We start from the raw sequence: 15,919 nt of genomic DNA on the forward strand, positions 1-15,919 counted from the left end.
GCTCGCCTTGCCCCGCGAGACTAGCAGCCCGGGCGGCTCTCGGCTCCTCCGCAGCCAGTTCGCCCCATGGGCGAGGCAGCTCACGAGGGGGCGACTCCAAGGGAAAGAAGCAAACAGCGCGCGCGCTGACTGGCTACACCCCAGGCCGGGCGGGCGGGCAGACGATCGCTCTTCTTGTCTTGTTTCCAAATAAAATGCCTTGTTATTGGTTCACTTATAACAAAGTAGGAGCTGATTGGCTACTGCCCAGACCTGTTAGTTCTGCCTCTTGCCTTTGAGGCGCCTCGGTGGGAAAGTTGGGATTAGTTCGGAGTGGGTGGAGATGGACAGTATTACTCCGCTTCTGATTGGTTGACCTGAAGGAAGGAAACTGTGCTGGTTGGCTTCTAGCGGTGTCATTTTGTTCGTCCGTTTGGTGATTCGCAGATATGGTAGGCAAAGGCGACTGGTGGTGGGCTGTGGGGGTGTCACTCCGTCATGGGGCTCTTTAATTGGCAGATGAGTCGGGCGATTCTTGGCGCTGGGAGGTGTCGTTCTTCGTCAGGGTTTGGTGATTGGCGGGCGCGGATGGTCGGTGTCAGAGCTCTTGGTGTCACTCTGGCTTTGAGCTCTGTGATTGGCGGGTTACAGAGCGGGACGAGTTGCCTGTAGGCGGAGCGTGTTTCCCCGTTTCCCAGCGGTGCTTTGCGCTAGGCCCCGGGCTAGGCCGCGCTGCTGGCGGGATGGCGGTGGCGGTGCGCGCGCTGCAGGAGCAGCTGGAGAAGGCCAAGGAGAGCCTCAAGCACGTGGATGAGAATATCCGTAAACTCACGGGCCGGGACCCCAACGATGTGAGGTGAGGCGAGGCGAGGCGAGGCGAGGCGAGGCCGGGGCTGGGTGGGCGGGCGCGCGCCCCGAGGCTGCGGGCGGCGGCTGGGCCGGGCCCTAGCGGTCAGCGCGAGCTTTGCCGGCTCCTTTTCCTGGGGAGTGATGGGGCCGCGCATGTCCGACCCTGGCAGCAAACCCCGCCGACTGTTCGCGCGTTTGGGGGTTCCCCAGGCCACAGCCCGACGCCCCTTCTTGCTTCGGGCACCAGGTTCCGACCCGTGAGCGCGGGAGACGGCCCCCCCACACACACACACACGGAGCGCCCTGGCGTGCGCTGCGGCCTCCCTCTAGCGTGCAGATGGGGGCTCCCCGCCGCTTTCCTTGCTGCTCCTGTGGGCTTGCTGGGCAGGGCGTTGGATCGACTCTCACCACCTCGTGATTGCAGGGACCCGGTGCGTGTGATTTGCCCGCAGGGTCGGTAACGTGTCTAAGGGACACACAAAAGTTCCTTATTTTTTTCATGAATGTAGGTGAGCGCTGCTGCTTATTATTATTATTAATTAATGATATTGAGAGGAGGGGTAAGGTGCGAAAACAGCCCCCCTTTTTTATTTTAAATACAATGCTGGCGATGCAAAGTGGCAGTCACGTCCCTGTGCATCTCCCCAAGGTTTGTGCTGCTGCTCCCCCCGGGCAAGGTTTTTCCAAGCAAGGTTCTGTCACACTCCATGTCTGGTGTGTGAGGCTGTGCAGGTGGCCAGAGAGAGCATGTATTTATTTACCTTGGTCAAGTTTTAACACCTAGTACATTTCTTCCAGGCCCGCTCAAGGTAGATTATTGACCATCACAGGCCCTGGTGGAGGTAGAGGGCGTGGTAGCATATTGCTAAGGTAAGAAACTTCAGAATTAGGTAAAATAAAAGTTACTACATGTTTGTGTACATGTTAGCTTTAGCTGTGACTACATGAGACGCTTATTTATTTTGTGGCCAACTGTCTGCCCTGGCTAAATGATACTTTCCCATAGTAGAATATCAGGTGTTGGAGGGTCAAAATTACAGGGTTATTGTGTACTTAATGCCACTAATATAGGGTATTTACTTAGTGTTTGGAGAGTGCTATATAATTTGGCTGTTACCAAAATATAGTGAATTATTATGCTTGTTATTTCCTACGAGGTAGGCAAGCATTAACCACACAGACAGGAGATTTGACTTACCTAGGGTCGCAATTGAATCAGTGACAGACATGCATTGGGCACTCCGGAGCTCCAGCTTCCAGGTCTCTGCTCAGACTACTACTTCCTGTCTTAAGTCTTGTATTTTTTTTAGGCGTGGATTCTCGGATAGTGGAGGACCCCCAGCCAAACAGAGGGATCTTGAAGGGGCAACCAGTAGGTAGGTACAGAGGTCGACATAAAAACTTTACTCGGGTAAATGGTCATTATGATTTAGCAAATTTAAATTCTCAGAACTGGAAATTGTTAGCTTGGTGGCTTTACAATTACCTGTTTAAAGATTAACCATTCCAAAATTAAGACACTGTTGTCACTAATGTTTTTGGAAGAACACTGTTGCACCAGTAAGGGTATGATTTCCTGTCTGTGTATTAACATGTCCGTCTCACCTTTGACGAAATCTTGTCTCATTTTCCTCACTATAAAATGCAATACAATGGACTATAAGGTTAGTATTTGCTTTCCGTTTTAAGCCTCTGGTTCTACTACAGGTATATTCTATAATTGTGAAGGAGTGCAATCAGATGTAGAATTTGAGTGGTAACTTATATACGCATCCTTTAATGGTTCTGAAGTAATATATGGGTGTAAACTGCCTCCCCCTCCCCCCAGCTCAATGGGGTGTGAACAGTGAAATCTAAGATGCTTAATTGTCAACATTAACTGCTGAACATACTAACTGAATGTTTTTGCTAATATTTTTCTCATTGAATACAGTGGTAGAAGTTTGACAGTGCAGGCAGTTTTGAGTATCCGTTTGCTGGGGCAGATAACTACGGCTTCTTTTACACATCAAAATTGTAATGGTTTAACCCGGGGTGGCCCGCCTGAGAAGGAGCCAGAATTTACCAATGTACATTGCCAAAGAGCTACAGTAATACATCAGCTCCCAGCGCCTCCCACCCACTGGCAGCCCTGCCAATCAGCCCCTCCCTCCCCGCACCTCCCAATCAGCTGTTTTGTGGCGTGCAGGAGGCTCAGGGGTGGTGGGGAGGAGTGAGGGCACGGAAGGGCTCAGGGGAGGGGACGGGAAGGGGTGGAGTGGGGATAGGGCCTGTGGCAGAGCCAGGGGTTGATTAGTGAGCACCCTCCAGTACATAAGAAAGTTGGCGCCTGTAGCTCCAGCCCCGGAGTCAGTGCCTATACAAGGACCCTAAGTTAAACCAATTCAAGCCTATATATAGACAAAGCATAGGGTCACAGACCTGTTACTATGTCTTTGAGTGGCCTTTATGTGTACCATTCTTGATTGCAACTCTGACAGTGAAACTTCATAGCAGTTGGAGTGCTCTTGTGCTGCCTGCTGCTCCTCCCCTCATTGACTTACATTTTGACCAGTCACTTATTCTACTAGTGTTCTTTTCCACATCTCATGCACACTTGGGAAAATCAAAACTCCACACAATTGATAAAAGAGCACTGACATTTTATTTAAATCAGGGGTCTCAAACTCAAATGACAAGGTCCACATGAGGACTAGTACATTTGCCGGAGGGCTCACCACTGACCACTGCCCCGCCCTTGCCTCACTCCAGCCCTTCCGTGAGGCCCCACCTCTTCCCACCCCTTCCATGCCCCCATCCCAAGTCTGCCCCTCCCTGCCCCCAGGGGGTACAGGAGGGGTGCAGGGGGCTCAGGGCAGGGGGTTGGGGTCCAGGGTGCGGCAGGGGTCAGGGTGCAGGAGGGGTGTGGGGTTTGGGTCCGGCCCGGTGCGCACCGGGGGCAGGACAGGACAGGCTCCCTGCCTGCCTGCCCTGCCCCCACGCCACTCCGGGAAGCGGCCAAGACCTGGGGCGGGGGCACAGGGATCTGTGTGTTGCCCTGGCCGCTCCTCCAGGTATCTCCACCGAAGCTCCTATTGGCCACGGTTTCCCGTTCCCAGCCCCTGTGACCCCTCCCCCCCAGGTTGCGGCCGCTTCCCGGAGCAGTGCGGGGGCAGGGCAGGCAGGCAGGGAGCCTGCCCCCAGTGCGCACCGGGCCGGAGCCACTCTAGGTAAACGCTGTGGGGAGCTGGCGGGCCACAGAAAATAACCCCATGGGCCGCATGCGTCTTTAAGACCCCGGATTTAAATCACCTAATCTGTCCATAGCCTTGAAAGTGAATAGTAAAAGTCAGATTATTTTAAATGCTTGTCTAAATGGGTTAGGCCAGGGATCTCAAACTCGAATCACCAGGCGTGCCACATGAGAACTAGTACATTGGCCCAAGGGCCGCATCACTGACAGGCCCCACCCCTGCCCTGCCTCTTCCCACCCATTCCTCGCTCCCATTCCAACCCCTTCTTCAAAGTCCCCACCCCAACTCCGCCCCCTCCCTGACCCTATTCCAATCCCTTCCCCAAATCTCCGCCTCCTCCCCGAGCTTGTGGCTCCCCGCTCCTCTCCCCTCCCTCCTGGTAAGCACTAAGTGCCTGGAGGTAGGCAGAGGAGCGGGGATGCGGTGTGGGAGGGTGGGGAGCTTGGTGGGCCGCACAAAATAACTCAGGGAGGGAGCTTGGCGGGCTGCAGGAAATAACTGCGTGGGCCACGTGTTTGAGACCCCTGGGTTAGGCTCTGTATTAGAGAACTACAAACTACCTTCTGTCCCTCTTCCTGCAACATTAAAAGACACATTTAATTAGGCTAAGGCAGCCTCTTTGACTGTGTGCTTGTTGAAAACTGCAGAGCTGGAACTTGGAGCTCTGTACACACATTCTCTAAACATTACTCCCTTAATTCAGCATCTGGGTGTGCTGCACAGTTCAGCAGAGCTGTACTTCAGTCAGTGTTTAAGTGTCCCACTTTCCTCATTTCACTGTACCACTTATCAGACTGTCCCAAGAGTGGGCGTGTATAGATGCCACTCGAAGAAGAAATAGAGGTTACTTGCCTGTCACTGGAGTTCTTCAAGATGGACTCTACACATTCACACTCCCTACCCATTGTCTGTGAAGTCTTTATTGCAGTCACAGACCTGAGAAGGTGGTGAAAGGAACTGAGCTGGCCAGAACACCACGCCCACTTTTATAGCTTTACCCACAGAACATTCAGGAACAGAGAAGGAGGGGATATTAGGACACTTGGGTGACACTGCAATGAACCATTCAACCACTGGAACTGCACCATAGTGCAACCCAAGAGAGTGAATGTGTAGAGTCCATTTCAAAACACTTTAGTTATAGGTGAGCATGTCCTCTATTTTTTTCTTTGTAGGTCACCTTTAATAACATAAGGAACACAGCAGTGATTTTATTTCTTAGTCAATTCAGCAGACTTTCTTGCCCCAGGATTTAGTATGTATCACTGCCAAATTCAGTGTGTGTGAGTATGTTTGAGGAGCTTGCTGCTGAGTTCATGGCTGTTGATAAGGACTTTCTCCTCTTGAAATCTTTTCTGCGTGATCATACAGTGCAGATATGGTGTAGAACTTGCAACACTGCAACATTCTGTAGCAACAATTTTACCTAGGTTTGACTTTATAGAAGGCTCAAAGAAACCGGGTTGTGAAGGAGATATCTTAAATAAACACAACCAACACACAGGAACAGAATCTCATAAAATTTTGTTTTGCTTTGCTCAAGTTTATTCTTGTGTAACTGATTCTCTTTAATCAGAAACACTTTCTGTTTGGCTGCAGTTCAGCAATAAGGTCTCATCATTTGGTTTTGTTCGTGGAATTTTAAAGGAGTTCCGTAGTTGTGTTCATTGTGTACTCTTTTAGAAAAACAAGATCTGCATTTGTTTCAAAAGTATCTTAAAACATTGCACATATGTATGCAGTCTGTCTTGAAGTATGAAGAGTTCATACTTTAGGTTGGCCTTGTGATACAGAAATACCAGGAGATAAAAATTGGGAATAGCTCTGTTGTTAATTTGTAGGTTTGTTGTTCTTTATTAAGACCTGGATTCAGCAAAGCACTTACACATGTACTTACCGGTAAGTGCTTTTCTGAATTGGTGCCATATGTCTCTCAAAAGTAGTTAAAAATTACTTCGTTTTAAAGCATTTTACTGCTTGATCATCAATCATTTTCACTAAAAAAAATCATATTGCGGTACTGTACTAGTCTGCTGCTTCTTAGACCACCTTTTAGGGTTTTAACTTTGGAGAATAATTGTTCTGGGTTAAAATCTGTTATAAAGTTAACACTTAATTCTGCAAAAAATGCTTACACTGAAATATTGATCACATTATCTGGAAAATTGCAGTGTTTCACGGATTAATTTATTGTGAGGATTTCATCCATTTTAGATAACTTAAGGAACATTTTCTCCTGAAATTTCAAAACCATTTACAAATTCTGAAGCCTCTGAACTCCACCCTGAAGTGCAGTATGTAAATACTTACTAAACTTAAGCACAGAGAGGTTATAAACTGGGAATAAAACCGAGGATAGTAATGTATTATGTGTACAATAAATACCTAAACAGGCAGTCCTGTCTTTTACTTTACTAGATACTGTTTAAAGCAATTTAAGGTACTGTTTGTAAACTGTAATACTTGTGTTCTCTGACACGGGAGTCCCATATGCAAATCTGTAGCCTGAGCACTATTTATTGACTATCTTCTAAACTTCTGGACGATGAGAATTTATTGGAAATCTTGGTGCACGTGGCTGCAGCAGTCTTGAAAAGTGCTGTTTCTTTTGGGATGTAAACTTTCCTTTATTCTTGTTTCAATCTCAAATAATGATGTTTGACTCTTGTATTTTCTCCTCAGGCTGGGTGGGGAACGTCGGACAAGGAGAGAATCACGCCATGAAAGCGACGCAGAGGATGAAGATGTTAAAAAGGTAACAGTTGAGAGAGTGGGCATTTGGCACACAAGTGCGTAGATGGAACACAAACTAATTGTTTTGTTGTTCTTGTAGCCGGCGTTGCAATCTTCTGTTGTTGCTACCTCCAAAGAGCGAACACGTCGAGACCTAATTCAGGATCAAACTATGGATGAGAAGGGAAAACAAAGGTACAAATCTATTTTCCTTATGCTTATGTGGCACCTTCACATGTTCTGTCTCCTAACATTGAACATGGTATGACTTTTTTTTAAAATTTTTCATATGGTTCCTGAAGGCAATATTTATACATGACAGGTGACTTTGAAGGACTACCTTGAAAGTAAACGTAGCCTAGGTACACTTCTTAAAATGGATTACATGATAGAGAATGCTTTGTCCTCAGTTCTCACATGCCTCTCCCCTCCCTACAAAGACTTCAGGACTCTGCTCGTGTTGTCTTCTTTCTTCCTGCCTGGCTTTTGCTGCTCAGGGTGAGCCCTGTGGCTCCATGCTAAGAGGAGTAATTGCTTCTGGTACCCTATCTCCTCACCCAAAAAGAGTGAGGGGGAGAAATTTTCTGTTGGGAGAGGCAGTATCCCTTAAAGGGGAGGGGCATAGTTCCTAAAAGTAAGGGACAAGGGGGAAAATCCTAAAGGCAGGGAAAAGAGGAATTGGGTAGGGAAGAAGAATATTCAGAAAAAGGCAGTAATGGGAGGCATGGAGGAGTGAGTTTATGGATAGGGGAAGGAAGTAAATGTATTTACTTTAAACAAGCCTTATAATTGTCAAGCACATTCTGCAATTGGACAAGATCACAACTAGGCTGTTGTCAGTGAACTTTTATTCCCAGCCTCTAGAGTCAAGTGAGAGAGAGAGAGAGTCAGCCCCTACCACTGAATGTGTGACACTCCATTGTATAAGGTTTTGCGGAAACACATAGTAATAGGTGGTCCTTTCCTCGGCTGATAGACATAAGATGGCTGGGGAAATGGAGGCACAGAGAAGTGAAATGACTTTCCTAAGTTCACACAATAGTCCAATGACAGAACCCAGACTCTTCCAGTCCATGGATCCCCCTACTAGACTAAACAGTCAGTTCAGCTTTCATCTTTCTCTTATTCCCTGCACTTGGAACAGTCTTTTGCTTTTAATTTTTTTGTGCCCTTTTCTAAATCCTTCCTTAAAATCCACTTTTTCCATGTATGTATTTTACAATGAATTCTTTAGTAGTTATTTTTCCACACTGTTACCTGAACTGTAAGCGTGAGGTTTTGTGGACATAGATCATGTCTTAGCCTATTTGGTAAAGCAAAGTGTACACTTACGTCAAAGTATACATTATTAATTATGTTCTACACTGTTGGCACAGTCCATACGTCTTTCTTGTGGCCTTGGAATGTTAATGACCCTATAGAAATAGGTGTCACAAATGTACAATAATTTCCTTCAGTGTTCATGCAAGCAAAAACCCTCTGTTTTAAACTGAGACTCAAAAAGTGTTTTATCTTTTATTCAGGAATCGACGTATATTTGGCTTGTTGATGGGCACTCTTCAGAAATTTAAACAAGAATCCACAGTTGCTACTGAGAGGGTACTTGTTTCTCTTAATATTATATGCCATAATCTGACACAACTAAAGCAAGTGAGGCAAAATTAGGCAGTTACTACTTCAGTGCATGGAGTGAAAAATTCCCATGATGCATGCATTGCTTATAGTGAGACATCCTGACCTCAGGGGCCCAAGAGTTTAAGAAGCTTTTAAAGCTGCTTTGAACTGAAAAGCTATAAAAACTAGGTAGGGACTTTTCTTTCTTTTAGGATTTCAAAGTGCTGCGAAACTCTGAGCTTTGTCCCCAGTTGTCATGACACCAGTGATAAATAGTATATGCTCATAAGAAATTTTAAGAAAGCATCATGTTCTAAAACATGCAGAGCCGGAAAAGGATAACATTTTTCTCTTGGTATTGAGTACTTGGAGTAATTTCAAAGTGAATGGCACTTGTAGCCAACTAAAAGGCTGTCTGTGATATCTAACCCTCAAACAAGTGGTCTATTACTGTTAATACAAAATGAAACAGTTGTTAAAGGTAATCATTGACTTAAGATGCAGTGATTCTATTTCTGTGTTCTGATTTTGTAAACCATAGGCAACTGTGCCAAAAGTGCATAAGAATGTAATTGTGCTGTGCCACTTATGTGCACAAGTCAATGATTTTTCTGTAACATGTATTGTAAGCCTTCCCATTTTCAGTAAATAGATGTGTGAGTCTCCTGTGGTATTGATAAAGCCATTGTTAGTAGAGCTGTAACTTATTACTAGATAAGCATTTAAACTAGAAAAGCATTTTTGGTGATTGGTCAGCCTGATCCCAAATGGATGATAGGATTTTTTTTAAAAAAAGAATAATTGCTTAGGTAAAATTAACTATTTAACAATTATTGATAAGTTGCAGTTCTGAATTCTTTCCTATTGAGACAACTGTTTGGTCTTAAACTGAGGTCAGAATTTTTCTACAGGTTGCTAGCTAGCTTCTGAATTCTATCTTAACTTGTGTTTAAAGGAAGAATATATATATTTCACTCCATAGTATAACTGCGTGTAACATTTATGTAACTCTTTATACTTACAAAACTGATCAAGAGTACCTTTTCAACACTAGAAGAAAATGCTAAAACAATACCTTATTTACCTTCAGCAAAAGAGACGTCAAGAAATTGAACAAAAGCTTGAAGTGCAGGCAGAGGAGGAGAGAAAGCAGGTTGAAAATGAGAGGCGGGAATTGTTTGAAGAAAGGCGTGCTAAACAGACAGAACTGCGTCTATTGGAACAAAAGGTTGAACTTGCTCAACTGGTGAGTATTCTCACTTTTACTCTCAGCACTTCTTTTATGTAAAGGATACTCTTGTGTATCTTACATTTTTTTCCTTTGTTTCTCAGCAAGAAGAATGGAATGAACATAATGCCAAAATAATTAAATATATAAGAACCAGGACAAGGCCCCATCTCTTCTACATACCTGGCAGGATGTGTCCCGCTACGCAAAAGCTAATAGATGATTCGCAAAAAAAAATGAATGGTAGGTGGTATATGGAGGAAAAGGAGTGTGAGCGTACTCCCCTCCCTCAAGCAAGATATGTATTTTCTTTAACTTTTTGAATTTCAATATCTTAATTCCTTTACAAATTTTACATTTCTAAACTGTGGTTGATGGAGAAGTGGGAGAAGTGTTTGTCACTTAACGCCTTTTTTTAAAGAAGTCATTATCTAGTGCAAAATTAATTGAGAAGTGGTGTATGCATATAGTCTTTTAAAGGTGTGTGTGTGTTGTATTCTTTGCTTCATGTTATCGCCCGTAGCCATGTCTCACCTGTAAATGCTAATGAGGCAAGAAGGTAAGGAGGCACATTCCATGGAGCGAGCATGTGTGAAAATGTAAGTGTTACCAAGGAGTCAGCAACTTGTGTGTTCTGAGGAACAGAACAAATTAGCTCTTCTGTGATAACTTAAACAATTTTTTAAAAGTATTGATCTTAAAAATATGTGTGTGTGTGTGCACCCTTTTCCTCAGAATAACTATCTAAGTTTTCTTTCAGGAATAGATCAGTATGTGTGATACTGAGCATCTTATGGGTTTTTTGAAAGGTGATAATTCAGTTGAGAATTTATCAATTGTAGTATTTTCCTTGAATCTTCTTAAACATGAGATCTCGCTCCCTCAAAGCCTTTTTTCTATATTGGGATTATATCATTCTGACTGACCTTCCTAGCTGAAAGGAATGCTGTCAAGTTACATTCTCGTTTAAAACTAGTTCACGTGTACAAATACCTTATTAATAAAATTGAGTTTTATAAACATCTAATTTACTTTTTGCCATTTAGGCTCTTACTACTTTCATTTCATCCAGTTTAGACACTGGAACCTAGTCAGTGCCAATAGTATGAGTACCGAAGTGAAAATGCTCTGGTGTTAGTCTCGTAAACCAGTCCAAGCTTGACCAGATCCAACTACAAGCATTAGGGTTGAGTTGAAAACAGCCTGACACTCCTGGGCTTAGGTCAGGTCAGGTAGTCTCTGATCACCTCTTCTTGCTCATTGGGTCGGCACGACAGCAGTTGCATGCCCCTTTCCTGCCGGCCACCTTCACCTTGCTGCACTGTGCAGTGAGGAGCCCAGCAGGAGCTGGGCCCCAAGGATGGGTGTCAGCACTGAGCACAGGTTCAGGACAGCAACCCAGGGAGACGCAGACACTCTTCATTTGTGGGGCACTAGGTTGAGGTGGCATGAGGGGTCAGTGGTAATTAGCCCGGGTGGCTCCATGGAGAAAACAAAGTAAAGAAAATGGAGTCCAGGTCAGTGGCTAGACCCTTGCAATCTGACCGGAATACAAGTGGTTTTTATCTTGTTTGAAAACAACCCAACATGCTCAGGTTGGCTTTGGATTGGCTATGGTCTAGTTCGGTTTGGATCAGGCTTTAAAATTACGCCCAAGGAAACCTATATTCTGATGTTTAGTTTTTAAATCTATTAATGTTTAAATCAGTCAGAATTCTTCATTGGAATTCTAGAAATGTTGAACATCTGTTGACCAATCTTTTTGGATAGCTTTTCATAAAATCTAAAATTTGGGCTTAAATTTACCTACCTCTGTCCCCTTTCACTTTCTTGGTAAACTATTGTCATCTTTTGCATTACAGTTGAATGGCACAACACTTTGAAAAGATAACAGGACCATAGTATTTTACAATTCATAAACACATATTTGGGAATAAAGTAAGATTTCAGTCTTAACTTTGACAAGTTATTCTGAAATTTACTCTTTCATGTTTGCCTCTTGTTCTCCAGCAATATTTGAAAATAGACGCAATGAGTTTGCAGAACAAATTAACAAAATGGAGGCCAGGCCCAGAAGACAGTCTGTAAAGGAAAAAGAACAGCAGGAGGTGCATAATGAAGAAAAGAAAGAAGAGCAGAACAAGGAGCAGGAAGAGGGTAAGGTGGCTCAGCAGGTGGAAGAGATGGAGACAGGTAACCAGAACAATGATATAGAAATGGAGGAGGCAGGGGAGGAAAAGGTGAAAATAGGGGCAGGTCATAGTGATGCAGAGAGAGAACAGGAGGAGGAGGAGGAGCAGAAACATGAAATTGAGGATAAGGTAGAAGAGAGAGGTGAGGTGAAGGAGAATGACAGGCAGCAGGATAGTCAGCATGAAGAGGTCATGGCTGTAAGAGAGGAAGGTGAGAGTTCTCAGCCAGTGGATAATGAGCAGGATATGATGGAGATGAATGAGGCTGATAGTGTAGAACCATTAGAAAGTGAAAATAGCAAGGAAGTGGCACCAGAAGCTGAGTGTGAAGCTCAGCCAGCCAAAGAGCTTAACGCTGATTCTCCTGAAAAGGAGACAGCTAACAAACCAGAAATTGAAGCTGAACCTGAAGAGAAACAGGAAAAGGAGCCTCAAGCCCAGCCAGAGCCTGAGGCAGAGATACAGCCCCAGCCAGAGTCTGTGCCACTGCCACAGCCTCCACCATTGTCTCAGTCCATTCAAGATCAAGAGCCTCGGGCAGACCAGGAGGAAATCGCTGCGGTGTCTGTAAAGCTGGGTGAGTTGCAATCTGATCAGATCCAGGCGACGAGCGTAGAAATTAAGAGTAAAACTAGGAGTAGAAGCAGGGGTAGGACAAGGAACAAGACTAGCAAGAGTCGAAGTCGTAGCAGCAGCACTAGTACTAGTAGTAGTAGCTCAACCAGCAGTAGCAGCGGCAGCAGTTCCAGCAGTGGCAGCAGCAGTAGTCGGAGTAGTTCCAGCAGCAGCAGTAGCACGAGTGGAAGTAGTAGCAGAGACAGTAGCAGCAGTAGCACTAGCAGCAGTGAGAGCAGAAGTCGAAGCAGAGGACGGGGTCATAATAGGGATAGAAAGCACAGGAGGAGCTTGGATAGGAAGCGAAGGGATGCTTCAGGACTAGACAGAAGTCACAAGTCTTCGAAAGGTAGTAGCAGAGATACAAAAGGATCAAAGGATAAAAGCTCAAGGTCTGACAGAAAGAGGTCTGTGTCAGAAAATAGTCGGTCAGGCAAAAGAACTTCACGGAGTGAAAGAGACCGTAAATCAGACAGGAAAGACAAAAGGCGTTAACAGAAGAGACTAAACTTCCTTAGCCTAATCTTTGCAGCAGAAGATTACTTGATGAGTAAAAGGATTCCTTATGAGGAGGAGAAGGCTGCCTTAACAAATGCATGCTGTAAAAAGTCTTTTGGAAAAAATGCAGACAGTTTACCAGGCATCTTGTACTTTTTACATAATTTTGTAAAAGGTTACTTATCAAAATTATGTGAAGTTCCAGAAAACTGTAAAAATAAAAGAATTAACCCCCCCCCTTTGCATCTTTTTTAAATATCCTGTACTCATTAAGAATCTCTGTATATTTTAATAGGTAAATCTTTAAATTGGTGTGATCACTTCTACTTCTGTATCATACATCTTTTTTTGTAGAAATAAATGTGCATTTTAAATAAATGGTTTGAGATGTCCTGTTGACACTTAACTTTCCATCTACATATTTTAGGAGCTTTTATAACATTGTTGCCTAGAATAATTACCATTCTACCTTCTCTCCTCCATCCCTGGCAAGAATTGGAATTCATAGTCCCCCTAAAGATAGCCTCAACTTCCCAAAGCAGGACAGAGAGGGGGAAGTGAACAATCTGTTTTCACTCCTTTACTTTCTTCCCCACCCTAACCAATTCTAGCTTGATTTATTTCCCCATTTTACCAATGTTTCTCCAACCCACATATGAGCAGTAGTTAAATAAAAATGCTAATGTAGACCAAGACAGAGTCTGGAATGCTACTCTGTCCTCTGCAGGTGCTCAGGTTATGTTTACAACTATGTTCTGAAAACAATGTCTGTTTAGTGATGCTCCCTGCTTTGTTGGCCAGTGGTGGAAAAGGCCAAGACCTCTGGTCACTTTTAACTAGGATCTTATATTTGTTCACCACTGATGAAACTTTGATCCCTGTATGCCACTATGAATATTATGTTGGAGTTATCTGGGACTAATACCAATGTTTTGTGTTCAAGGATACTTTTGAATGTAAGTTCCAAATAAAGCAGTATGGTGTATCAAGGTGACTTTGTTTTTATAATTTTGATTGAAACAATGACATACCTGTTGGCCTGTTCTGTAAATGTGCAAATAAATGTGGCTTATTAGACTACTGAACGGATGCTTGAGACTGTTTCTGTTTCTGCTCATACTAATCTGTGAAGGCTAACATTGAGAGACACAAGGTGAGAGAGGTAATATCTTGTATTAGACCAACTTCTGTTTGATGAAGAGAACAAGCTTTCTGGCTTCACAGAGCTTCACTTCAGGTCTGGAGAAGGTAACCAGAGTGTCCAAACTAAGTACAAGGTGGGAAAGATGAAGCATAAGGTCTTCACATGGTGTAGGAGACCTCTTAAAATGAAGTGGGCAATTAACACCTCGGCAGTTCCAGGAAAATGGAGGGAACCAGGTGTAATACAGATTGTTGTAATGGACCATAAAATCAGAGTCTGTTAAGTTAATGGTTTTTACTGTCCAGCAGAATTATTAATTTAAATTCCCAGGCTTGCCTTTTGAAGGTGTTGTGCAGGTTTCCATGAGTCCTATACAGGCATATCACAATGTGGTATACCTCATCCACTGCATTATATGCCCTAACTCCTGTCTCGTTTCACCCACGTAATCACTATGCATCAAAATTGCACTGAAAAATAAGACTCACACCTGTGGGTGAACACTTTTTACAAAGCGTTCACTTCATATCTGACCTCTGTCCTCACCCTCAAAAGAAACCGGTACACCATCTTCAGAAGACAAGCCTGGGAACTTAAATTCATAACTGCAGAACACTAAAAACCATTGACTTAACAGATACTATGGTTTTATGGCCGTTACAACAATTTATAAAACATTCTGCTGCCTACTAGCCCCTCATTCTCCTACCACTGCTGAGGTGTTAATTGGTCACTTTGTTATAAGTGGTTTCTTCCAGCATGTGTGAACCCCTTATGTTTAACAATCTGTTCTACCTTGTGTTTAGCTTGGGCACTCTGGTTACCTTCTCTAGACTTGAAGAGCACCTCTCTTGGGCTCCATAGCTTGTCCTCTACCAACAGAAGTTGGTCTAGTGAAAGATATTACATCATCAGTGTTATCTTTTATATCCTGGAAGTACCATGGCTACAACAATACCGCAAACAAAAAAGCTAACATCATCTGCGTGCAGTATATATGGTATTTGAAAACAAAAAAGGTGAATGGCAAAACTACTGTACAAGTTAAAAACTGAACAAAACACATTTGTGCTGTGTGTCCCAGGAAGTGAGGGTGGAATGGGTTTGGTAAGAAGAATCTGAGAATGATTCACTCATAAATATCTTCAGGAAATCCTAGAACCATTTCAGAAGGGATATACAATCAACTGCCGTGCTTGTGCCAAACTCCCCTTGTGCTTAATTCATCTTTCAGTTTAGTTCTGCAGATCCACTTCAAACCGTTCAGCCTGACCCATCATTTCATAGTAGTGTAGAACAGTGGACTCTTTTGCTTAAAGAATACTTGACTACCCAAGAATGAAATTAAGTGCTGAGAGTGGATGTTATGCAAGGGTGATGCTGCTGAAGTTTCTGCCTTGCACTAATCAGCTAGCATTCCTTTCAATCGGGATCTTCCATCATACTTCCCTTCTGTGTGCTTTTGCTTTTGCTTCTCTGGAATTGCTGCTGCTTTTTCTTCTTGCCTGTCAGTGCAAACTCATTTCCCCTTCTGTTTTTTTTAAACAATGGGTCAGAGCTGAGGTGGATTAATCTAATACCTGCAGAAGAATTTGTACATAATCTGCACTGGGGACTCTGTCTTGCAGATTATAATTAGATATAGGGGAGACAAATTCAGCTGTCCCTGTCTCAGTTGGAAAATGCTACATTTTAAATTTATCAGCAATTCTGTTGTTTACAGGGAAGCTATTAGCAAGCATGTCCTTAGCTGCCATAATTTAGTTAACTGCTTATTTCAGATTCCATTTTTAGAAGCCATTTTAACTTTTTTGCCATTTTAACCATAAGTTGC

At 43.7% G+C, this 15,919-nt stretch overlaps 1 protein-coding gene across 1 annotated transcript; it reads left to right on the forward strand.

Annotated features, from left to right (window-relative positions):
* The first annotated feature begins 637 nt into the window (after nucleotides 1-637).
* Nucleotides 638-13,935, forward strand: PNN (pinin, desmosome associated protein). Its single transcript, XM_073349102.2, has 9 exons — nucleotides 638-835; nucleotides 1,627-1,698; nucleotides 2,139-2,204; nucleotides 6,744-6,816; nucleotides 6,895-6,989; nucleotides 8,318-8,393; nucleotides 9,499-9,654; nucleotides 9,741-9,879; nucleotides 11,647-13,935. Exons 1-9 carry the CDS (start codon nucleotides 723-725, stop codon nucleotides 12,936-12,938), a joined length of 2,082 nt encoding a protein of 693 aa, XP_073205203.2. The 5' UTR covers nucleotides 638-722; the 3' UTR covers nucleotides 12,939-13,935.
* The last annotated feature ends 1,984 nt before the right edge of the window (nucleotides 13,936-15,919 follow it).

This window comes from Lepidochelys kempii, chromosome 6, assembly GCF_965140285.1.
Source record: "Lepidochelys kempii isolate rLepKem1 chromosome 6, rLepKem1.hap1, whole genome shotgun sequence".
Taxonomy (NCBI): Eukaryota; Metazoa; Chordata; order Testudines; family Cheloniidae; genus Lepidochelys; species Lepidochelys kempii.

Excerpts from the sequence above, each read along its gene's own strand:
- PNN (XM_073349102.2), top strand. The coding sequence starts at position 723 with ATGGCGGTGGCGGTGCGCGCGCTGCAGGAGCAGCTGGAGAAGGCCAAG. Across the intron at positions 8,394-9,498 it reads CCACAGTTGCTACTGAGAGG|CAAAAGAGACGTCAAGAAAT; the intron begins GTACTTGTTTCT and ends ATTTACCTTCAG. Across the intron at positions 9,655-9,740 it reads AGGTTGAACTTGCTCAACTG|CAAGAAGAATGGAATGAACA; the intron begins GTGAGTATTCTC and ends TTTGTTTCTCAG.